This window comes from Zootermopsis nevadensis, unplaced genomic scaffold (genome assembly GCF_977971745.1).
Source record: "Zootermopsis nevadensis isolate Lab colony 2312 unplaced genomic scaffold, Znev_1.0 Znev_ptg000002l, whole genome shotgun sequence".
NCBI classification, from domain to species: domain Eukaryota; kingdom Metazoa; phylum Arthropoda; class Insecta; order Blattodea; family Termopsidae; genus Zootermopsis; species Zootermopsis nevadensis.
The window spans coordinates 16,508,012-16,534,240 of NW_028259134.1; the positions used below are offsets into that span (position 1 = coordinate 16,508,012).

At 38.3% G+C, this 26,229-nt stretch overlaps 1 protein-coding gene across 5 annotated transcripts; it reads left to right on the top strand.

Moving 5' to 3' along the window:
- Positions 1–653: 653 nt before the first annotated feature.
- LOC110836976 (uncharacterized) lies at positions 654–24,653 on the top strand. Of its 5 annotated transcripts, none has more exons than XM_022078741.2 (20): positions 654–826; positions 2,373–2,507; positions 2,916–3,161; positions 3,491–3,839; positions 5,867–5,967; positions 7,433–7,594; positions 9,685–9,794; positions 10,547–10,635; positions 11,307–11,411; positions 12,504–12,625; positions 13,914–14,071; positions 14,179–14,279; positions 15,476–16,542; positions 17,411–17,499; positions 18,008–18,144; positions 19,539–19,589; positions 19,913–19,966; positions 20,671–20,834; positions 22,082–22,261; positions 24,165–24,309. In XM_022078741.2, the coding sequence occupies exons 3-20, from the start codon at positions 2,946–2,948 to the stop codon at positions 24,174–24,176; spliced, it is 3,267 nt and encodes a 1,088-aa protein (XP_021934433.1). In that variant the 5' UTR covers positions 654–826; positions 2,373–2,507; positions 2,916–2,945; the 3' UTR covers positions 24,177–24,309. The 5 variants fall into 5 exon arrangements, 4 of the variants coding, with proteins under 4 accessions (XP_021934433.1, XP_021934434.1, XP_021934432.1 ...); XM_022078740.1 differs by having other exon boundaries at positions 655–826; positions 20,671–20,928; positions 24,165–24,653; XM_087351294.1 differs by having other exon boundaries at positions 655–826; positions 2,414–2,507; positions 20,671–20,928; positions 24,165–24,653.
- The last annotated feature ends 1,576 nt before the right edge of the window (positions 24,654–26,229 follow it).

Here is a 26,229-nt window from a genome sequence, read left to right on the forward strand (position 1 = left end):
GGAATTTGTTTCTTATGCTTCTGGCAAGGACACCCATTGAAAGAGTTTGAGAACAAAGTGTTGAGAAGAATATTTGGGCCTATGAAATGCAAAGTATCAGGAGAATGTTGAAAAAGCACTGCATAATAATGGAAGCATTATTTTAACTCTGCATAATATTATTAGTGATTAAATGAAGATGGATGAGGTGAGTAGAACATATGCCACAGAAGGAATAAATGTGAAATGTATATAGAAATATTGTTGCATGGGGAATTGGATAATATTAAATCTATCTTAGGGAAACAGGGTGTAAAGGTGTGGACTGGATTCATCTACCTCATGATTGTGTCTAATACTGGCTGCTTATGAACAAGGTATGAACTTCTGTAAACAATGGGAATTTATGACCAGCTACACAACTATCAACTCGTCAAGGAAGGCCCTGTACCATGGTGTTAGTTATGTGGGTGTATCATTTCTACAATCTAAGCTCAGCTGAATAAACCACAGATGTAATAAATAAATTAACGATACTAGGGCAAGTAAAGCACTTCATTACACGCATTGTTGTAATTAGAAATTACATAATATAGCAGAACTATCATCATGTAAGTTTAGATGTTACTGCTTTCGCCCCGGCGACTATCTCTGGGTATTATCTGTGACGTAACTAGTCATGTATATGAAATGCTTATGTGCTCGAGCTGTTACTTATGGCGGTGGGAATTTCGATCTTTAGGGACGCGTACTTTATTTGCAGTTCATAGTTTAAAAACGTAAAGTTAGATTGGTCTTACTTTTGGCATAGAATATGTGCTATTATTTCTTATGTTACGGTATTGAGGTAAGAGTTCGAAATTAAATTCGTTACATATGTTGTAGGTTAAGGAGTTACAATTCTTATTGATTGCTGGATAATCTCTTGGCATGTGGTTAAAATGAGTATGGATAAGCCTTCCAGGTGCAACCGTTTCTTAACTCGAAGTCTGTTAAATGCCTTCCTGGGATACCTAGCCTATAGTCAATTTGTTTATACATGTACATGACTTAACATTTAAGCCCAGGTGATTTAAACCTTTTCCAGACCTAGGGGCCCTATTCTCTCTTGCTTATGGACTTGTGGGCTGCATGATTATAAATGAAGACAATATATTGAAACTTCATGATGATTAATTAAGCCTCTTACTATTGCAAACAGGTTCACATATTGAAGACGACTGTCTTCTGGGTTGTTGCACCATGTAGTCTGTTAGAAATACTCATGGCCCTGATGATGGTGGCAGCAAGCACCTCTGAAACGTTGGTAAAATTTGACCAACTATGTAGTATAATAACTCTGAAGACAGCCTTCTTTGCTGTGATGAGGATCACAAGTCTCACTTAGGTTCATATAAGTAAAGTAAAGCTGTCCCACTATATGCCTTGTAGGCACTTTGGGGGAGAGAAGGTATAGCTCCTACTTTTTTTTAACCTTAGCAGTAGGTGGGGGTGAGTGGTTAGTGTCATGTCCTGACCACGCTTTACTCCCAGGAAAGGACCCCAATACCCATTGGATAGGAGGCTGGGTGGGCCCCAGAACCGGTGTGGATGCAGAGGCACATATTTCTCAAATATTTCCTTTTACAGAATCAGTCATTAGTGAGTTATTTGACACTGCCTTGCTTGTGTAATCTTTTGATATCAGGTTTAATTTATTGTGATTTACGTTCATCCCTCCTGAGAAGGATGAACATGATGTGTCATAGTTCTTGATTAACCAGAACAGTTGGTCACTATGATGGGCACTGTCTGATACTGATGATATTGACAGATCATGTTTGATGGTATCAGGTAACTATTTTTTATCATACAGTATGACATTATTACAAAAGAAATAAATGTGGATTGCACAAAACTCAAGTCACAGGTTCAGACCCTGCTCTTTAGACAATATAGTAAGCCATATGTTCAGTGTTTCCAGTTATGAATATGCATATGTTGGGAGAAACTGAGGAAAATTTATGATCTGAATATGAAGCAGGAGTGCTGATCACTCACTGGTATTGCTCAGTCTGAATCACTATTGTCAGCACCATCACTGCTAACAGTGCTGTTTAGTTTATATTCAGGAGGTCATTGGTTTAGGTGCCGCATCTGAAGCTAGCTGTCCTCTGATATTTTAGTGATTTTCCTCTCTTCTATGCAGTTGTTGGAATAACTCCTTAAACAGACCACTCTCACATGTATATGCTCTGCAGTTCTTCATCCACAGCCATCCTGTCATTTAACACTGTGTAATCTATACAGTTGACACTGCATTGTTCAATTAGTTGTGAAACTGATAACATTAATGCTGAAAGAGATGATACTTATCTATGAATATGTTTGTGATATTTTGCAATTAATTTCAGGGTTCCAAAAACTAATTTACAGAATTTCGTATTTGCTACAGAAGTCCCATGGAAATGTGCTTATGATACTCATCAGTTTGATCTTGCAATCAAGAAATTAAAGACTGTACTGAACTAATGTGAAAAATTTTCTGTGTAAGTATGTGTAATATTTTTGGATCCATAATGGTTAAACAATCTACATGGTGTAGGACCTTCCTTGAGCAGTTGACAGCTATGCAGCTGAACAAGAAAATTTTCTTGCTACAGAACCCAAAGGCCAATGCCAATTGTGTGCCATAGGACCCAGTCTTGATTGAGTAAAATCCATTTCACATGCTGATAGTTTGTTTCTTCAATTAGACTGATGTAGTAGTGATGTGATATGGGAGGTACTCAGTTTGAATCTCAGCATAGTTACCAGGTATCTTAACAGAGGTTTTCCTCTTCTTGGTATTTCTTAGTCTTTCTGGTTGAATTCCAGAATAAAACCTTGAAGTTCACTGTGACTGTGTTATTTCACATCACACTTGTCATATTGTTTTTATTTTGTTTTCCAAACAGAAATCCCAGCATGAAAGGAAATTGTACGATATGTTCAGGAAGAATGACATTTATAAGATTGGGTCTCATAAAGGCTCGTTGCAAGATAGAGGCCGTGAAGGTTCATTTCCTCCATCCAAAAAAGCAAGACTGGGTGACAACTATACAGCACAGCAAGCTAGAGTTGAGGATGATGTCTGGGGCGAGGACCTGGATGCCAATACAGTTGAGGAATGTTTTATCCTGGCTTCACAGGCATTATCTCAGGTTTGTACCACAAATGGTTGTACATATCATATGTTTCTCAGAAACAATGTTAACCACCTACAAGATTTTACAGCAACACATCCCAGAAGGTTAATGTTGATACCTTCACTGCTTTGAGAACCTCAGATCTTTGTACATTTGATTTCCAATTCTTCTTTTATTTTACTTTTTATAATATTATGGGGGGGGGCAGCATGAATTTCAGGCAAGTGTAACTCAGTCAGGAGTGGTTGTTTGGTAAATTAGTCATATCATGATACTAATCAATGGGGCACAGATTGGCAACTTGTTTATAAAATCTAAGTATAACAGACCATTTCTTTTCAAAGACATGCATCCCAGAAATATCCACAAGCAAAGAGCAGCCACAAGCACAGGAATGTCACCGAGTCCAGCCAACAGTGGAGCAGTTCCAAAAATCTGCAGTGCAGCTGTGCAAACAAAAGCAAACTGCAACCTTTACCAAAAATGTTACATCTTCAAGATGGTCAGAGACATTCCCAAGAAAGATTCCATCTGTATCAAAACATGTCGAGATTTTGCCAACAAGCATTCCATCATCTACAGGACAGGCGATGATAGCACAAAGAAATACTGCTACATTAAACTATAGAACATTGGCAGGAAATGCTACAACCTCATCTTCTTCAGTCAGTTCAATAAAGAACATAAATACAGGTAATTATTACCATTTGTCTCGAATAATACTGAGTAGGGTTTGCTTGGATGCCAGCAGGTGCAATTAAAGAATGGTGACATGCATGACTGCTTCTTGCATTGTCCTTCCTAGTTCACCGTATGAAACCAAAACCTTATCTCATTCAGTGCTTGTGAATATTTGCATTTAACATACCATCCCTCTCTCCATTAATGAACACATTGTTTAAAGAAGGTTGTTCTGCTAGCCCTAACATGATCTGGTACTTGTGGGTTATCGGGACACAAAACGGGAGAGTCGAATGAGGCATGGCCCGACATCATCTGGATTCATATTTAGCTGAGTTCATGTGGCGGGGTACAAATGATAACGGCGATATTTTTAAAATGATTCTAAAATCTATAAGCGAATTTTGGCCTCCGGAGACAGGTTGTAACAACAATTAACATCTCATGCATATCCAAATAAAATATAATAATTTGTCATTTATTGAAATAAAATATAATAACTTTCAAGTATATGTCATTTACCCACACACATTAACCTAACCTAACCTAACCTATTTTTAAAGTGATGTGTCCCGATAACGCACAAGTACCCATGATCTATTGTGGTTGGTGTATAGAGACTTTTATATTGCATATAATTTTCATATGCTATACTTACTCTTTTCTGAAATTGTTGCTTTGAAAATCATATTGTAACTGAAGGTTATTTGTTGGTTTCTTTTGTTTTTAGAAACATAAGTATATCAGAAGTTGGAATTTTGTTAGGCAGTGTAAGTCAAGAAATAGAATTTAAGTTGCGTGGAAATTTTTGTGAGTTCCATTTCACAGTGAGCAAACAGTATGTAATATGAGTGTCATTTATGCCCTGTGTTTTACATCATGTAATGAAATGCACTGAAAGAATACTAATATACAGGAAATCCCATTTAATGTCGATCCTACTGCAACAGCATACCACTGAAGCAGCAGTGAGCAAAATACTGGGATATGAGTTAGAGCGAAGAACTTGGCTGTCACATGCTAGTATGCGGGTTCCGAGTTACTTGGGATTCTACGAGCACAGTGTGTTTTCAACACCAGATATTTGAAATTGGTGGTGTTAGAATATAAAATAGTGACAAATAAGCAATTGGAATCAAAGCCTTGAAGCATAACATGTGTTAGACACCATATGTCAAGCCCATTCTGATAGCACTAGGACGAGTATACTGTAAATCATGAAGCATGTAGTTATGACATTTTCTTTATTATCTGTCTAATTTCAAGAGTCGGGGACCTTTGTGACAAGCTCAGCTTATTAAGAAATTCCTTGATTTTTCTGTTTTAAGTTTCCTTACAATAATGGTATATGCTTTTCTCATCTCCCCATGCATACTACATGCACAGACCATCTAATCTTTGTTTGTAAAGAGTAAAAATTATAAAGTTCCTCATTATATGATTTTCTCACTTCTCTTGATATGTCCTGTCTGTTAAGCACAATTGTCCTGAATATCATTAATGTGTTCTTTCCTGAAAGTGAGAGATAACATTTCACTACATGTACGAGAACTTGAAAATTAGTATTATCAGGCTTACAGTTAAAAAAAAACAGGAATGTAATAAATTCTAGTGTTTCTCCCAAGTATTTGAAGTTTTTCATATTTATATTATTTCTTCACTGTATTGTATTATGAACCGGGATGGCTCAGTCAGTATAGTGACTAGCTACGGGCTGGACGGCCGGGGTTCAATCCCCGATGGGGGCGGAGGATTTTGCTCTAGCCTCTGCGTCCAGACCGGCTCTGGGGCCCACCCAGCCTCCTCTACAATGGGTACCTGGGTCCTTTCCCAGGGGTAAATCCGGCCGGGGTGTGATGCTGACCACTCACCCCCATCTAGTTCCGAGGTCAAGAAAGAGAGGAGCTATACCTCCACTCACCCCAAGTGCCTATATGGCACGTAGTGGGACAAACTTTACTTTTACTGTATTATATTATATTTCAGTAGCATTTAGAAGCAAGTGAATTTGTCCTGCAAGAGTGATATTTGTTTTGCAGTCAATGATCGTGATGAAAAGGACTTACTCATTCGTGAGTTACAGCAGCTCAAACTGGCCTATCAGAAGCTGCAAGACCATGCTCTCACAAAGGAGGGAGAGGTGAGTTTAATCCTGTGTTCAGATTGAACACTGAACATCTTGTACAGGATGGTGCACAAAATGTCATACCATTTGTTTTACATATAACATATTTTTATTTTTATAAAAGTAGTACAAAACTGGTATAGAATTAATCACTGTAGCTTGGAAAATTGTTCCTAATGAATGATGTGTTCAATATGACCGCCGTTTGCCTCACAACCTCTTGCAAACGAACCCTTGTGTTCGTCACCACTTTTTGACACAAGTTTTCAGATAGCGCACGGCGCAACTGCACTATGCAGGCTCTGAGCTGCACTACATTTTCTGGCCTCCTTTGGTACACTTTCTCTTTGAAGAAACCCCACAAGAAGAAATCACACGGATTAATGTCCGGGCTATGAGGCGGCCACATTTTGCTGCCCTCATGATGTTCAGGAAACTGATGCAACATCACACGAAGATTAAACGTCTCGTTCAGGAAATCAAGAACCACGTTCACAGTTGTGTGGATGGGCTCCATCCTGCATGAACCACTTTTGTTTGCATAGGGAGACCTGTTGCCAAGAGATGGGGGATAAAACTGTTTTCCAACATGTCTTTGTATTGATCTTTGTTAACGGTTTCATCAAAGAAAAATGGGCAAAATGTGGCCGCCTCTTCAAAGAGAAAGTGTACCAAAGGAGGCCAGAAAATGTAGTGCAGCTCAGAGCCCGCATAGTGCAGTTGTGCCGTGCGCTATCTGAAGACTTGTGTCAAAAAGTGGTGACGAACACAAGGGTTCGTTTGCAAGAGGTTGTGAGGCAAAACGGCGGTCATATTGAACACGTTATTCATTAGGAACAATTTTCCAGGCTATAGTGATTAATTTTATACCAGTTTTGTACTACTTTTATAAAAATAAAAATGTGTTATATGTAAAATAAATGGTATGACATTTCGTGCGCCACCCTGTATCAGTTTGCAAAACATCAGAATTCGGTCTCCACAGTCAGTTTACAGTACAGGCAGGCCTTTTCATTGAAACTACCTCCGTAACAGTATGAGCCGGGATAGCTCAGTCAGTATAGTGACTAGCTACGGGCTGGACGGCCAGGGTTCGATCCCTGACGGGGGCAGAGGATTTTTCCTCTAGCCTCTGCGTCCAGACCGGCTCTGGGGCCCACCCAGCCTCCTCTACAATGGGTACCGGGGTTCTTTCCCGGGGGTAAAGCCGGCCGGGGCGTGATGCTGACCACTCACCCCTATCTAGTGCCGAGGTCAAGGAAGGGAGGAGCTATACCTCCTCTCACCCCAAACGCCTACATGGCGTATAGTGGGACAAACTTTACTTTTACCTCCGTAACAGTAATTGACAATGGGTAAAAACCGAAGCCAAAATTTGTATTTGTCTCTGAAATGTGGGAACTGATTGCACACTCACACTGTGGATTGCCTGAAAAAACTTCATTGCAGCTTTGTTTAAATTGGTATGTTGCTTTCACAGGTGTCAATTCTACGCACGCAGCTAAATTGCAAGAACGCAGAGGTTGAAACAGAGCGGCTAACAAAGGCACGGGAGATAGAGTCCCAGGCACAGGAGAACAGGGACAGGATGAAGGACCTGCAGAAGCAACTAGAGCAGATGAAAACACAACTGGAGTTCAAGGTGTGATGCATGCTCTCCCTTCACAGTAAACAATCATTATTTGAATTAATTTTCATAATCTGTTTTATAAGCTGCTAAGTTACTGTGATGTTGCAAGAGAAAAATAATTATTGTATAAATTAGGGAAGATTTCCTTCTACTTAGTATTTTTAGGACATTTACATGAGATAGTATTGGTCAGTCAGTAACAGATGGTCCTCCAGCTTTGGGGTTGGTGTATGGATTACAGCCACAATATTGTAGAATATCATGAAATGACAACAAAGCTTCATGGAGGAAGTTAGAAATTCATGCAACATTTTAGTCTGAAAACCTTTAAAAATATACAGCTTACGAGACCTAGGAGTAGACATGAGATTAATACAGTGAAACCTCTATCCATCGTTCCCGGAACTATCGTTTTCCCGGATGCATCGTCCGTTTTGTTCGGTCCCGAATACATCCCATATAAAATAATGTTACATTTTCCCGCTTCTATCGTTCCTCGAACTATCGTTTTATCGCATCGATCGTTCAAAAATCTTAGTCCCGGCCCACAATTTTCCCGCAATGATCGTTTCTGAGAAATTAAAATGCTGGGTTTTGAGATAAATTAATACCGAAAGACGCACAATGTTTTTGGAATACGCAGTAGCGGTAACCTGTTATGTCGCCCAACCAGCACATTCTTTTGGAATGAGGGTCAGCGGTGCAGGGGTGATATTGGAGTGAATGGCGGTGCTCATTGTCAGAAATTTTACGATTTTAATTAGGGTGCACTCATATTTCGTTCCAGCGATGCCAGATGGCATGTGCAGTGTGAATTTCTTCACAAATGCTTTTATTACAAGTACAAAGGAAAGGCTGGCGGCACTTTTCATTCTTCTGGTTCATCTCGTTTCCAGCGGTTCAGGGTCTTCTACAGCTACGTTTCGTTGAGTTCGGCAGTAATAGTATTTCCATTCTTCCTGTTATTGTCCGCAAAGGGGGTTGGAGTGGTGAGGAAGAGGGAGACGACGAATGCGAGCCCGAAGCTTTGCCGAGTTTTGCCGAAGCACACGCTGCATTGGCGAAAGTGAAGTCGTTCTTTTATGCGCTTAATATTAGTGAACGTGACGAGGAAAACACTTTGAACGTGGAAAGTGCTCTGTTTGGTCTAAAACGTAAAGTTTCGACAAACCAGTTGTCCACTAAAGACTTTTTTGGTAAAAAGAAGTAACTTTGAAAGAGAAACATTGTTTTTTTTTAAATTTTTAATGCTTTCCCGCATCTATCGTTTTCCCGCATTCATCGTTTTTATTTCCCACCCCCGCCGAAAACGATGCATCGAGGTTTCACTGTATTACAAGATTGGAAATGCATTTTTTTGGTGCACACCGAAATTTCTAAGATATTCTTCACACCACATTACATCAGCAGGTTGATTTGTTGGTAACTGCTACTTCAGTACAGTTTATATTAAAGAAACCAGGGTAAAGAATAGGCACATTTGCTCTACTTTTGTAAGAACAGAGTAGTGGCAGTATAATTTTTCACAAAAAGAAAAAAAAAATGCTTAAATTTGTGTCGGTGGAAACAAAGAAAACAAATTATTTTTTTCATTGTATGATAAGAGAAACAATCTAAGAATAGTTATTACAATACAATTTTCACTGTTAAGAGAGAAATAGTATCATTGTCCTGAACTGTGAAGAATATAAGAATGAATAAGAAAGAAAAATACCACACCAGAACACTTGGTATACTTTGATTAAGCATAAACGTCAGAGGAATGTTAGGTCATGTTATTATGAAAGTGATGTTGCTTCTGTTTCTGCATTCAGTATCTTTCTTTCTAGGCTTGCTATGGTTATTACATTATTAATCTTCATTGCAGGAAATATGTAAATTAATTTGGTACCCTGGCTAGTCCATAATGCCAATGTAGTGTTTTCTCTGAAAGCAGACGGCTTTGGACTCTCCTCGTTAAAAACCTCAAATCGTACGTTATCTCTCTTTTTTCTGATCACTCCGAGGCCAAATGTAGCAGTCTTCTTCTTCTTCTTCTTCTTTATTAATGGATTAAAAGTTAATATAACCAGGTAGTGAATTACATGTTTATATGGTTTTAGACTCTTGAGGTTGGTAATGCGGAGGAGAGATGTCGTCTGTTGGAGTCACAGACCAAAGTGAAGCTAGTGGAGCCACAGCTTTCTCAAACCCCACAAAAATTCCCCAAAAAGTAAGTAGATTTGCTACCGGTTATTACCCAGCGCAGGTATCTGTCTGTATACCGCTAATTCAGAATTTCTCAGGAGTGTGCGTGGGTAAAATTGGCTGGAGTATGATTCTTACTACTCATCTATATTTTGATTTTATCTAGAGTGACCAGTAAAGAAATTTGATCTGGCACATGGTTGAATTTAGATATTGTTAAATGTACAGTGCTTTATGAATTTTTAAATTTGTTTCCCACATGTAATCATAATTCTAGCTAATTCATCATACTCATCTAAATTATGTCCTTGATCCATGTCCTTCGCCTTTGTCCCTGGATTTCACTGCATTCAGATTAAAGGAACTAATCTTTCAAGATCAACTTATTGTAAAGTGAAATGATGTTATGTTGACACATTTAAATAAATATCATAAATTTATTCTTGAAATAAACAATTATAACGATAAAAATTTACTGATGAGTGTATTACGGTATTATGCGTAACTTGTTTTTGCAAGGTACCCAATTTGAATCCTGGCTGGAGATATGCTACTCTGAGTTTTTTGTGGTTTCACTCAGTTCTAGCTGAGTTCTGGGCCACTGTGTGTTTATTCATAACAATCCTCTCATTTCATAACATGTGACTCAACCCACTTTTATTAAACATTTTACTGCACATGCACAAAACTACTATGCCATTTTACCTGTTTTGATAATAATACAGTGTTAAAATATTATATTTTAAAATAAAACTGAACTTTATTTCCATGCCTCAGACTGCCAGTGAAGGGAAATTCCTCCCTGCAGATAGGGACTGCAGTGGCTTCCTTGAAACCTGTCAGATTTGAGATCCATGTTCCTGAAGGTAGGTTGTGTTCCGTGGTTTGTTATGTAAGTAATTCTGTGGTAGAGTGTCTTACCTGTGTCAAGACATTTCCTGAAACTTGAAGCAAAATCTGTAGCACTATTATTGACAATTAAAATGTTGTTTAGATTGCAGTGGACATAAAATATAAAGAAAATAATTATACTAAATTATATGTTCTTTCAGCTTTATTAGTATTATCAGTAAATATTTTTAATTTTATATATTTCAGTTATAGTTTTGTAGAATGAAATGTGATGTCTGTATTTTATGTGTATTAAAATCATAAACATTACAATATGGAACTTCTAAATCATATCTCACAGTTTTGAGGTAGTGGAAATTTGTTCCCAGAGGATGTATTCACAATTTTTGGATTGTAGTTTTCTAAGTTATGACAGTGTAGTTTCGTTTTGTTGGAACTTGCCATTTCCATCTTCAGGATGGGCTTCTATCAATATACTGGTAACCACATACAAGACTACAAAGGGTCAAAATATGAAGGATCACAATCCAAATTTTACCAAAACCACAAATTTTGCATTCACAATTCTTCATTCCTGCTGGCTTCCCTGTGCAGACGTAGGTATGCAAAAGAAAGTATATATTGTAAGTTTTTGTTTATTATCCATTCTTTTTTATTTGCTTATAATTGAGTTCATCTGTTTCAGGCCCCATGCTGTCTCGGTTGGTGACACCAGCTCTCTTTGAGAAGCCAGTGCGTGGCACAGAAAAAAATTCCTGTTTAGGTATCAGGCAACTACCACTGTCATCTGGTGAGTGGAATTCCTTACTACAGCATGTAACCAGCTCCTTAACTGTGGGAATTTTTTTAGCAGAGTGTATATTAAGTTTCTTAAGATTTTCCCTGTTTTTATGGAATCTGAAACCTATGAAAGTACATGCAGGCTAATTGTGTATGGACTGCACACCATTGCTATAGTCCTTTTAAATTATGCATGTGTCAAGATATTTGTAAGATTTGAGGTTTTCACAGCGGTGAGTATGAAGATTTCTGTCTTCTGGGTTGTTGCGCTGTGTAGTCTGGTCGATGTTAACCAACATTTCAGAGGTTATACTGCCTCCGTCATCAGGGCGATTCATCGCCCTGATGACAGAACGTTGGTTAACATCAACCAGACTACACAGCGCAACAACCCAGAAGACAGAACTCTTCATCAAGATATTTGTTTCGTATCACATTAATACACCTGTGAATTTTAGTTTCATAATGTGTGAATGTGTGTTTGTTTCTATTTCCATGCTGGTGACATTGTATTCGTTTCTGTTGCAAGACTACATCACAAATTGGGGAGGAGGACAGAGAGAAGGAATGTAGAATTTGAAGTTTCTGTGACAGTACAGTTCAGATTGTTGTCTTGACAATAACACCAAATAATCTTTTGGGTGATTACCAGCGATGTTGTAGAACATATTGCCTCTGTGATAGGATGGAGGCAATTTGGTTGCCTGAAATTTCAGTAAACACCTACAAGACCACATGGTGTTACAACCCAGAAGGCCACCATCTGAACAAAGAAAGAAGTGTAAAATACAATGTGCGTTCTTGTGTCATATATGTACTTGGTACAGGAAGTCATTGCTCTCTGAAATGTTTGTTGTTTATGATTAAATGGGTCTATAAAAGATGCAAGAAATTGGAAAGTTGAAAGAATGACCTGTAATAATATTAGCAAAATGTTACACTAAAAAGGAAGTGGATGCTTGGGAGGAACGCTGGAAAGATTTTATTTTGTAGTATCCACAACCGGTCAGGTATATAGGAAGGAAGATGAAAATGATATTGATTACAGATGGCGCTGTATTCACTAATGTCAGTTTTTAAACCTGATAGCTGGCTGTTTCAGGTGAATATGGCGAGAACCTGACACCACGAGGGTCCACAGTTAATGTGACTCATACCTCAATCAGCAAGCTGGTACTCATGGACTCTTTGGCTGGAAACAGTGCACAGCGACTCATACAAAAGGTATATTGAATCCTCAGTAACTTTACAGCCTTAGACTTTAGATGGAACTTTACTCAGAATAAGGATGTTAAAATTTTCAGGAAGGTGGTTAATTTAACTTTGTGTGAAATGTGTAAAGAGAATAGATGTCATGTCTGTCTCATGTTTTATTTCCCAGACCAGTTGATGGATTTCACTTGAATTTGGCATGGTAAGACTGTACCAAAAAAGTTGTTGGGAACATTTAATTCCATTTCATATGGGTATATTATGTGATTCATATTTTATAATGTTGGCTTTCTTAAAAATCACATATGTTCACTTTTATCACTTAATAATATTTACATATGTCAAACATGCATCATTTTCAAAGCAGTTCAGTGACATGAATCTCAAATATCTCGTATTAAACTGAAATGGAGGACTCATAATGCAAGAAGTGAGTATGTTTCATATAATACAGATCCTATTTTTATCTATAACTTTAATTTAAGGCTTGTTTTGTTGTTTATATTGAATAAAATACAATGAAATATATAATGTTGACTTACTGTATGATGTCATATGGCAACAGGGAATTTAAAACCCCACGTTATGTACCTTTCAGCAGTACTTTAACTCCAGGGCTATGGTTTGGCGGTATGGTACTATGATGCATGGCCAGTTGGAGTGTGCATAAGATCAATGAAGGTTAATATGTATTTTATTAAGATTTTCCAATTGGAAATTTATATGCATATATCATTTCTCCCATGTCCAGCCCTCCTCATCCTCCTTGATTTATGACCCCTAATTTTAGTGAAGAGTAAAAGGTATGAAACTTCTTGTTATGTAATTTTCATCAATTTCTTGTAACTTCCACTCCTTTTAGTATGAATGTTCTTGTCACATTTTTTTTGAACACCCACAATATGTGTTCTTCCATTAGAGCATAAAATCAGGTTTTGCACCCATGTAACATAATGGGTAGAATTAATATAACTTCTGCATTTGAGAAATTATCGTTAAATAAGTGATGAGCCAACCAAGTTTGGAAAATTCCTTTTCACTCCTGTTTGAGGTCAGAAGATATGTAACGATATTTGTCCGCAACTAATTCCATTTTAGTTATTTAATTGCAATTAAAAATGCCTGTTAGTTTTTAGTTTTCATTCTGATTAAGAGTTCTAAAATTACGTGATGTGCTGTATGGTGGCCTTATAGTCAATGCCTATTGGAACTGGTTTAGGTTAGCGTGATGGCAGAGAAATCTCATTTCCTCTCAGCAAACAAAATTTGGCCTCTCGCCTTATCCATTACCTGAATACAGGTGGTGTGGCAGTGTTACTTGATGCTGGTTAAACAGCGAGATCTTTTGGAGCTTCACAAACCTCCAGAGAACAAAGATAAACTTAAGGAGCAAGACTTGAAGGTATCGGCAGCTGCAGGAACATTGTGTGGGGGCAAACTTAGCATCATGACGGCCAGGTATGTGTTTAGTGCAGTTGTAAAAGAACTATGCTTTTTTCCAAACTGGCATTTCAAGTTTCCTTATTGTTTCTCGTAGGTAAAGATTGGTTTGTCATGTATTACAGACCATGGTTCAAGAATGAGCAAGGGGTGGAGACCCGCAGAGCTCTGGGGCTGATGGGAGCACTGGCATTGGTGTCTGAGTATGCTGCTGAGTACATGTCAGGTATGTCTGTAGGATGAAGTGCTTATTATCACCCTTTGATATGAGCTACACCATGGTATGGTTGAGTGGGTAACAAACTCACTAATGAATCAACTCCATGCTACACCTGGTTCTGATACTTATTCAGTTTGTCAAGAAATTCCCTGCTTTTGTGTAACCCATGTTCACATACCTCCACTTTTTTGACCTTATCCTGGGGCAGTTCAGTATAATCCAAACCCTCACATTCTGTGTCTTAAGATCAGCTTTCTCATTATTCCTCTGACAGTGCATGCATCTTTCATTGTTATTTTGCCTTCAGATTTACTGACCAAAATGCATTTATAATTACTTCCATGTGTGTTGGATGCCCTGTCAAGTCCACTTGTGGTGGTGGTTGTGCCATCCCAGTACTTTAAAAATGTGCAAAATGAAATTGTATTACAGGTAGCCCTCGATTTGCACCGGTCCAATTTGCGCTGATTCAGAATAACACCGATTTTGAAACCAGAAAGTCAAAAAGTGAAAAAAATATATTTTACTATTGTTTATAACTTTTTACAATGTTTCTCGTACTGATTCTTATACTAACTCGTAATTCTTACATCACTGATTTTGAATAAAAATTATAAATACAGTCATCTCTGCAATTACGTATGTTTCGTTAACACGAATTTGCTTCAATGAGATCGATGAATTGGTAAGAGCTGTTTGTGAAGTGCAAACTTTTGCATATGCGAGTTTGCTCTTCTGCAATTTCATTCCTGGCGCTTTAAACTTTCAAAGGACTAATTTAATCTCTGAGGAGGTACCGGGGTTATTTTTACTACGCGATTTTCTATAGGTCAGTGTTTTACCTGAATGCAGCTATCACATAACAGCAGAGATGACTGTACACATCAATCACATGAAAGAATCACAGTCAGTCGCGAGGACCAACGAATTGCCGATTGTAAGTGTATAAAATATATTTTTTAAATTCCCTCTGTTTTATTTACATTGTTTCAGAGCTTTAAATATATTGCCATTATATTACTAGTCAGTGTTGGTTGCTGGGAACGCATGTCATTGACTTCCCATTTATTTACATTATAAAAGAATTTCAATTTATGCCAGTTTGTCCAGGAACACGTCCCTGGCGTAAATCGAGGGCTACCTGTACTGACAAAGTTTTACTAATTGATACCTCCAAGTGTCTGGGTTCCTTTTTTATGCAGGTATGATCCGGTGTAAGAAGTTTGTCACTAAAAAAAAGCTTATAAAGAAAGGGCATTCTGAAGCTAAACCTGTTCACAGAAAATGGCTTGAACCTTGTAAGACAGTGCATCCATCTAAACTGAAAAAAGCACCAATATCAAATAAAGTGAGGGAGATCATCGAGCAAAGAATACTCACAAACCAAGCGATCAGCCGAGCCAGAGCAAGTATCCGAGCTGCAAAATGTGAGAAGGTGAGGATAGAAGCAGAGCAAGAAACAGAACTTGAGCAGAAGACCACTTTGTATGAGCCTGTTATTGCAAGGACTTCTAAAGGTTCGCGCAGACCTCCGAATCCCTTAGTGGTTTACAAGAAATATCTTGAAAGGTGCAAAGCTGCTTCAGAGGCCAGACTCAGATGGGTTGGTCAGGAATCTCCATCACAGAATCTGATTTCTGTGCAGAATTCTCTGGTTACAAAACCTGGACCAAGCTGGATATCAAAGCAGTATATGCCAAGTACATCTGCTGTGTCTGGACACAACCTGAACTGTGATCAGAATACAGCTACAAGGAAAGTTCCAGCAAGAAAATTTACACTTGATGGACCTTTCCCAGACCCAAGCAATGAATTGGTTTCAATTACACAATCAAAAAGTGCTTTGAGAATGAAGGTTGAGTTAAAAGAAATGAAAAAGTTTTCAAACAAAGAGCAAGAATCAGATGGAAGTGAAGAATTTTTTTCTATTGATCAACCAGGAACTACCAAGGATGGTGATAATATGTTTAAGAAACCTTTACCAGTAAAGCTTAAAGCTTCAAAACACAAGATAGTCGCAAAGGAAGCTGGGAGAAGGAAAGATAATATAAGGAACAGGAGATATTGGGCTGCTGATAAAATAAATGCAATAAAAAGTAAATTCCCTGTTGTGATGGATCTTATGGTGAATCAGAAGATGAAGGTTGCCAGGATTACGAAGCTTTCTTCGGAGAAGGCATGTTCACAAAGTACGAGGAAGGGGCAGACAGCAAGGGCAATAGACTTGTTTGAGACGCTGCATGACATTGTTCTACTTATATGTGATAAGGTGAGTTACACTCTTCATTTGTGAGGTTAGGAAGGTGTCTGTGTTTCCTCTTATTTTTCATGAGATACTAGCCTGTGGTACTAAGTTATAAGCATAAGGGAAGAACATATATTGAAGCTGTTTGAAAACAGGGTGCCAAAGAGAATGTTTGGACCTAAGAGAGTGAAAGTGAGAAGGAAAGTATAAAATTACATAATGGCGGGCTTTACAGTTTATACTTTTCAACTGATATTGTACAGTGCTGGTTTTATAGGTAATAATACCATGCAGACTTCTAGGTAGATACTAACATTTCATAGAAATGTACTCTCTCCATCTTCAGCCCTGAAGATGGTATATACCTGCAAGTCCACATGGCATTACTACCCAGAAGGCCGGTACATATTGACATTTTCACTGCCATGAGAACCTTATATCTCATAATATTGTCTGGTTTCACACCAGAAAATTATCCTCTTATTTCAGGTTTTTGTACCTTGTTAGAAACGATCAGTGTGTGTGTTATTGTATGTGCTTATTTATCCAAGGAATTCATGTTGTGAGAAATGTGGGCTATCACCGTCATCACTAAAGGCCTTTGCATTAATGGCAGTGATTAGTCTACACAGTTTTACTCATATCCCATGATACATTTCATGTTTCTCTAGGAATAGTGTCTGTGTATACTGAGCAGAGAAAAGTTGAATAAAGGGGGAATTAACACAGGTAATTAGACTGGGACTGCAAGTTGAACACTAAATTGGGATCCCAATATATCTTCTTAGTTATGCTATTGTTGAGTTCTCTCCCCCAAGGACACTTAACTGGAATCCAGGTTAAGGCACCTAGCCATATCACAATATCATTTCTGGTCTGAATTATGTTCCAGAGATTGTCGGTGAAATTCAGTGGCGTTTTGCTTGGAGTGACGCGTCTTTTAAGGGCCATCTCATGCAGAGTTGAGTTCAAGGAAGACAGGTGAGTGCTAATACAGGCTTTTCAATAATTGAGCGACATGAGGTCTCTTGTTTACAAAATGTTGATATTGCTACATTAATAGGTACACTGTCTCCTCATTTTATAGTTGTTCAGTTACTAAATTTTTACATTATTGGAAAATTAATATTCTCTCTTTTTCAAGAGTAGTGAATAGCTTATAATTGCAGTGAAAACACACCAAGCTGAACCTGAGAACCCTCTTATATTAGTCTGCTAGAATATTCTGCTCTTATTTTGTTTTAATTTTGTTTAATTTTCATCCTCTTGTGGCAGTCATGTTTGTAACAGCATAGAACAGGGTCCCTGTTGCAAATCTAATAGTTGCTCAGTAAGTCTAGAAATATCCCTCTCATGTTAGACACTTTCCATTCATTATAGGTAATTTAACATTAATTTTCACTTTGTGTTAGAACGAGAGAAATTTCTAATAAAGTCAGGGTTTCATTAATGCAAATGGGTTTCCCTGTATTGAGTTTCTGTGCTACAGGTGTCCAGTTTTGGCGAGGATAGTGCGAGAGATGATATTATGCCGCCCATCTGTGGATGTGCTGATGGAACTTACTGATCTCCTGTTCTCGCTCGGCGAGTACCGAAGCATAATGGAGACACTGTGTCGTGGCACTGGTATGTATTGTTCTACTATTTGCTGTTGGGAACACGGAGATGGAAATTAAATTTATAAGACCTCTTCCGTGGTAGAGATTAATAGATCACAGAAGAAATGAAAAAAATATTTTTAGTTTAAGTGGAAAATTAAGTAAAATACAGGACTGAATCAGAGAGCATTTGGAACACAGATCATACAGTAACATAACTGAACAAGCATTTAGGCAAAGAAGGAAAAGAGACACAAAAAGATGATAACGTATGATCTATAGCTTTCATGGCAACTAAATTCAATGAAGTCTTAATGGGCATTTAGCCATGTAACATCTGATTTCCAATGAAGACTTCATGGAAAAAGAAGATAGTTTGAACATGCCTGTAGACCTTCTCGTTGGTGTAATGGTTCTGTCTTTGGCTTGTTTCGGCTGATGTTCTGCTACAGTCTTGTGTGAAAACCATATTCAAAGTTTGCTGTTCTTGTGTAGTTGATAAATGTTGCTAAGGAAACACTGAAAAGGATTGATTGATTGTTGTATTATATTATATTATAATTTTATTTTAAGACTTATTTTGTAATCTGGGAAATAGAACCTAAATGCATAAGTTCTCTTATTTATTTTGACTATTTTATTATGTGGCATAATTTTTGACATGTTTGCAACCACTGGAGTGCCAATTAAAATCACCCTATCACTAAAGAATAACCTAAGAACAGCTGAATGAATTTTTCTTTATATTGACGAGTTTTACAAAAGCTGAAGCCGTTACACAATTTTAATTCAGATTGGGTGATTAGGGCATGTAGCTTGCTTAGGAATGTTGAGAAATGAACACAGAATTATGGCCAGACAAACTGAAGGGAAGAAACCACTTGGAGTACCTGGGCAGGGAGGATGCTATTGAAATGGATTTTAAAGATACGGAATGAGATTGTGGGGTCCGCAGTGGCCGCATGGTCTGAGCGTGGATCTTGTGCCGCTTGGTCGCAGGGACCGTGGGTTCGAATCCCACTCAAGCCATGGATGTTTTTCTGTGTTGTGCTGTCCTGCTGTGTGACGCGCCGATTCCTCATCCAAGGAGTCCTACTGAATGTCCATAGATCAAGCCAACTAAAAGGTTGGGGACCCGTAAAGAGTACCAGAAAATGTACAAACATTTTTAAACCAGAAAAAGAAGAAGAATGAGAGGGTGTGGACTGATTTAATTTGGCTCAGGATGTGGGACAATGACCAGCTGTTCTAAACGTGGCAGAGAATTTTCTGGTTCCATAAAGGACATGAAAATTAACTAGCTGAAAGACAGTATTGAGTTTCACTGATGTGGTGCGCTGATTGGAATGTTGGTGCTCCTGGTATCTGGGTCACATCATACTAATGGAACACACTTTAATACATAGTTCTTATTTGTTGCAGGTCCATCCCCCTATCTTGGTGGTACAATTGGAGTAGTGTATTTTGTTAAAGGTACTGCTTTCAGTTATAATCATTAACTCATTAACTTTAATTACACACTCACACGTTTAAAAAGTGGCATATGTCGAAAAGGAATATTTTCCTAATAGAAAGTAGTGAGTAATGAATGTAATTTTATAATTGCAGTTCTAAATGTGTCAGTATGTATATTTATCTAAATGGTTATATGTATATAAAGGGCTAATTGAGTTTACCTTAGTGATATTTCTGTTGAATGATTTTGTTGCCAGTCTGCTTGTCAGGAATTTCCTGTAATGTAGTGCATTGGAGTAAGTAACATTTCATTCAATTTGTGTGCCTCTTCCACATTATAGGGAAACCACAGTATGATCTCGGTTCTAATGAAGAAGTTGAATATTTTGGCAAAGGTAAGTTCACTTAATTTCAGTTTTGTTTTCTGTTTGTTTGATGATAATTTACTCTTCTTTAGTAAAGCCATTTATATTTGTCATTTAAAAGTGTGACTGTGTAGTGGTGTTAAAATGATTAGGTTCTTCTTGAAATAGTTTGTACTGAAATGAAATTGTTTATGATGGAAATCTTATGAATGTTTCCATTGACCAAAAAAGAATGTTATCATTTCAAAGTGCTTGTTCTTCACCTAGGTTTTTCACAGAATAAACTATATCAACTGAAATAACGAAATTGCTCCAGTCTTCTGTAATATCTCTTCGTGCCAACCTGTTAATCGACACATGACAATTAACAGACTGCAAAAAACGGGCATTAAATCATTCTTGCTTAACTTTACAATTCAGATTATTACAATCTACGGATGTAACATAACACAGCTTTTATATTCATTACCGTTATAGCACATCATAACAAACATTTTATACATTAAACAGTTACGAAGATCGCTTGATGCATTATAAAATACCATTGTGTGGTTGCCTAGATATGAGAGAGAAATGGAAAAATGAAACTTGTGAGGTGAAAGGATTTTATATAATAAATGTCACATACTTTGTTTGTATAATAGTTGAGTTTTACAAAACAGAAATGTGAAATGTGTGGTTCGTAAATTGCGTGCTGGTATAGCCTAAAGCAACGTAGGATGTTGATGTTGCAGACTCGTGCATGATAGCCCTGCTGTGTTGGATCCTGCTTGTCCAGCGTGCCGGTATCAAGCAATATGTGGTGTTGGCAAGCAATGTCATCAAGTGGCTGGTGTGTGTTTCCAGACAGCAGGAGGAGGGACCCTACTGGATTGGCTCCAGCGACCCCGAGACAGAGGTGCGTGACTGCCAGTGTAGAGCACGTATCATAGAGGCTACCATCATGCTCCTTCATCTCTGCTACTCACATATTAGGAACAATAACTTTCAGGGTGAGTTGTGGCTTCAGTTATGTAGTACATAACATTAAATTAATTAAAAATTAAATCCGTGGCGTAACAGCTCCAGAGAGCCAAAGCCGATTAGCTTGACTGCTGGCCTCACGTTCACATGCCTAAGTAGAGGTGAACGATCATCCAACCAGATATAGGGTGACGTGTGGTCAGCACGACGAACCCCCAGCCATTGCTAGTTTCCATGACCAGATTACGCTACTCATTGTAGCTCCCCAATTTCCTCACGATGCTGGGTTGGCACCGGACCCATACACTGGTCGAAAGCTCATGAGAAAATTTCTTCTCCCCCGAGACTCGAACCAGAGTGCATTTCGTATCGCCGGTCCGAAGCATGATGCCTCAGACCGCGCGGCTACGGCGCGGGACAGTACATAACATAAATGAATTGTTTTCTGGTAAGGGAAGAGAAGGCAAGATTCTGTCAGAGGTCAAGAATACATTTTGCCTGTCATTGGTAGTTTGTAAGTACCATAACCCATCAAAATCTGAATACTTAACCTAAGAAAGACATTGTTTTAAATGTATATAAACATTTGGTTGTTGCAAGTTCATGAATCTTAAATTTTCTTATTTGTAAAATTGTTTCAATGTGACCCTGATCTTTCTTCTTCTGCATTACGCTGATAATGCTGGGTTGAGATTGATATGGAAAAAAGTGGTCGTAACCCACTACACAGCTATGCCCCAGGATTTTTGGAGCTTTGATAGCTCAATCAGTATATTGACTAAGTTATGGGCTGATGATCAGGATTTTATTTCTGGTACAGGGAGGAGTTTTCTTGTCACTGACTGGTTCTTGGGACCATTCAGCCTCTTACCCACTGGATAATATCATGGAAGACAGGTTGATTGTGAATAATCACTCTGGAAGTTTGTAAGGGAAGCATTTCTGACCTGTTTTAGAATACTATCATGACATTTGTTTGAAGGATGTCAGGATAACTACAAAAAATATTGGTAATTTGTCTCCAGGCCATGGTTTGTACATGGGATCACCTGAATATGATTCAAATGTTGTTATGACTACATCACAACAGAAGAAGCATTTAAACAAAAGCGAACACATTAATTAAGTTTATTGTAGAATGTTTGCTTAAAAACCTGAATTTTCACACTTGCCTCTGTTTAGATGATAGGTTGTTCCGTGACATCAGGCATGTGCTGGGCAGGGGACTTATCTTCCTACATCGACTGGTGCACCAAGACGCAGATGTCGGATTACTCATGGCTAATGCAGAGGGGGAATACCAGGTCCTTATTCATGGTCTTATTGACAACCTCAAGTTCATGGACTTCGGTGAGCAAGAAGGTAAGTAGTGTTGAGACCATAATATAGTGAAAGTCAACTGTTACAATTGTGTAACCATTGTTATTTTAATTATTTATATCTGAAATGAAATTGTACCTGCATCCTACACCTTTGCAAAAAAGAAAAATATAAAGTCTTTCTTTATCTTTGTTCATGGTCACAGTGGAAATGAAACATTGCCAATACACAATTCAACATATTCTCAACAGATGGCAGGAACAGATTCTTTTTTGATTCACCTGAAATTCCATACACGTAATAAGCATTAATCACTGTTGCAGAAATGCATATTACACAATATCAGTTTCCTTCAGCATATACATATGAAGGTGCAGTACATATATGGTGTCATTAACCCTTTGCGGTCCCTTTTAAATACCACTACCCCTCTCTGCTGGTCTATTTAAATGCCACTAAGCTGTATACTTTCAACTACTATTATGAACTGTTTTGATTTCCTTTTTAACTTGCATAAAATGGAAGACACGTTGCTAAATATGGTAAAAGAATGTTCTGAGAGGATCACAATTCCTCTTGTTTGAATACTGACAATGTGTAATTTTTTCATGGACTGTACCACTGTCGCTAGTGAGATGCGTAATAAGTGGTGCCTTTCTGCTTCCTGTCATTCGGTAGAGAATAAAGCAAGTCCAAGTCGGTAGATATGACTTTGGCAACGTCTAAACGTCTCATATTGCATGCAGATATACGATGTATAAGCATTGGATTTCATATTCTCAGAGTTGTGCTTCTTTTGCGTTGGTTGTATTCGAAAGTTCAAGACCAAGATCAACACCTGGAAAGTGAAATAGAATGCAAGTGTAAACGAAGTCACTACACACAAAGAATGCTTGATAAGAAGATGAAAGAATATGCACATGTCAGTGGTAGACTACTCTATGCGCCATAAATAATTAAAAAATAGAATTTCTTATTAGGAAGATGGGATATTTGTTTCTAACTTTATCAGATATAAAAGACTTTTCTTCTAAGTAAATATGACAACTGCACACCCGATGGTATTCCTTTAATATATGATGTATGGCAAAACACTTGGTGTGGAATCCTGGCTTCCTTCGACATGTGTCAGAATAAAACGACTTTACTCTCCTGCCTCCTATCACTATTATAAGGTACACAAAGTCTTACCAGGAAAACTTGGATAGAACTATTGCAAAGCAGAAGGCTTGAATGATATGCTGACACTGTTTGCCAACCTCAGTTTGACTCCAGATGACGTAAAAATGCGTAAAATATGTGGCGGACTCAGTCCGACATCGGACTGGAACTCGGATATTTAAATGTCGGACTCAGTCCGACAGAGACTGCAAAGGGTTAAGACAGTGATTGGTGGCTGTTTGTAACAATTCCTTTTATAGCTGTCAGTTTATCGAGAATTAAGTTTTACACTCACTTTCCACACTCTCAAAACTTATGTGCATTTCATAAATGTAATGAATTTAGTATAGTATAGTTGAAATAAAATGGGACTGTTGAGATGGAAGAAACTTGTAACATGAATGGGAGACCAAAACCTCTTAAAAAATGTTAAATCTGTGACTTGCACAGATGTGATAGTTCAGATTATTTTCTTTTGGGTTGTAACACTGTGTAGTCTTGTAGGTGGTTACCAGCATTTTTGAGGAACAAGCTGCTTTCATCTTCACTAAAGAAATAATACAGTATAAAGTTATCCCCATCTAGTGCCGAGGTCAAGAATGAGTAGGAGCTATACCTCCACTCCCCCCAATTTAAAGGTGTATATTGGATTAAAGTAGATTAGATTATGGTCCATTAATGAAGCATGGGATCCTGTATTAGCTGAGAACTTCTTGAACAGCTAAATAATTATTACAAGATTAAGAAAGTTTTCCCTTATGACTGTTTGCATGTGCTACTGTAGAAGAAGCATTGAAGGTACTAAAGGATCTTGAAGACCAGCAGGATGCACACAGCCCCACTTTGAAATTCACTAAGCCAGCCGCAGTGATGGATGATATATTCAAGGCCATCAAGTCTTTCTGTGGACCTTCCTACAAATAGGAGGGCCTCATGCTGTCAACTTTGTCATTAATGTGAAGTTGGAATGGAAGGCCCATGTATTTGTGGTCTTGTGTGCTGTAAACATTGATATGAGGGCCACCTGCTGAAAACTTTCCTAGAAGGGCCATTACTGAAAGCTGTATCAGTTGTGTGAGGACACTTGATTGATGAACATATATTATATTATTTATAATTAAGAGTGATTGTATAACTAGGGGTCAGAAAATGGTAACTTAATTTACCAGATGTGTAGATATTATGCTTGTAAAGTTTCTGAATGTATCACTACAAATTACAAAATGTGTATTTAACATATGCTGGTATATATATAATAGCTTTCTACTCACCAGCCAAATTTTTTAATTTGTCTCAGATGACCAGCCAGATGTGTTTGATCCTGTGGTATATGTTGTTCAGGTTCCTGGTAAATGGAACATTGATTTAATGTATTATCACCATAACTATATCAGAGGGTGGTGGCAGGTGGCGCTGACACACCGCCACCCACCATCCACCACCACCACCCGCTATCCGCCACCACCCGCCAAACCATGTGTCAGTGATTGTTTCTGATAGCTATAGAATGGGGAAAATTGTACTGTGTCTCTGACGAATGCGGTCTGTGCCTGCCTGACTCGGTCTCTGCACGGACAGGTCTCTGTATGACACGGCTCTAAAAAGCTCTGGTGCGGCAGACAACACGTAAGGCAGAGACGGAGGCCTTGCAGAGGCCGGTTGGTGCAGACACCAAGGCAGGCAGCAACCGGGCGAGATAGAGGCCGAGTCTGGCTGAGACAGGGTTAGTCATTCACCGAGTTTGGCAGGCATCTCTTGGGGAGAGTTTAAAAAAAAATGTTCAAAATTTTCTAAAAATCAAAAAATGCTGGAAATTGTCTGAGAAGCGCACAAAACCAAAATGTTTTGAAAATTGTGAAAAAAATTTTGAATGTCAAATTTTTTGGTTTTGTGCGCTTTTTAGACAATTTCGAGCATTTTTTGATTTTTTTAAAATTTTGAAATTTTTCAAAATTTCCAACACCTGACGCCTTGCAGGACCCGTCTCTGTCGGACTGTTTCTGATGTGCTGTGTCTCTGACGAATGCGGTCTGCGCCTGCCTGATTCGGGCTCTGTATGACACGGCTCTGAGGCCGGTTGGTGCAGACACCGAGGCAGGCAGCAACCGGGTGAGATAGAGGCCGAGTCCGGCCGAGACAGGGTTAATCATTCATCGAGTTTGGCAGGCATCTCTTAGGGAGAGTTTAGAAAAAAATTTCAAAATTTTCGAAAAATAAAAAATGCTGGAAATTGTCTGAAAAGAGCACAAAACCACATGTTTTTGGAAATTTTGAAAAAATTTTGAATGTGAAATATTTCAATTTTTTGGTTTTGTGCGCTATTTGGAGAATTTCCAGCAATTTTTGAAAATTTTGAAATTTTTCAAAATTTATTTCAAAATTCTCCCCACACTTGTCCCAAGTCTTGAGAAGTCACTTGTCCCAAGTCGTGAGAAGTTGTATGTCCCAAGTCTTGAGAAGTCACTTGTCTGAAGCCTTGAGAAGTCACATGTCTCAAGTCTTGAGAAATCACTTGTCCCAAGTCTTGAGAAGTCACTTGTCCCAAGTCTTGAGAAGTCACTTGTCCCAAGTCTTGAGAAGTCACTTGTCCCAAGTCTTGAGAAGTCGCTTGTCCCAAGTCTTGAGAAGTCGCTTGTCCCAAATCTTGAGAAGTCGCTTGTCCCAAGTCTTGAGAAGTCGCTTGTCCCAAGTCTTGAGAAGTCGCTTGTCCCAAGTCTTGAGAAGTCCCTTGTCCCAAGTCTTGAGAAGTCACTTGTCCCAAGTCTTGAGAAGTCACTTGTCCCAAGTCTTGAGAAGTCACTTGTCCCAAGTCTTGAGAAGTCGCTTGTCCCAAGTCTTGAGAAGTCGCT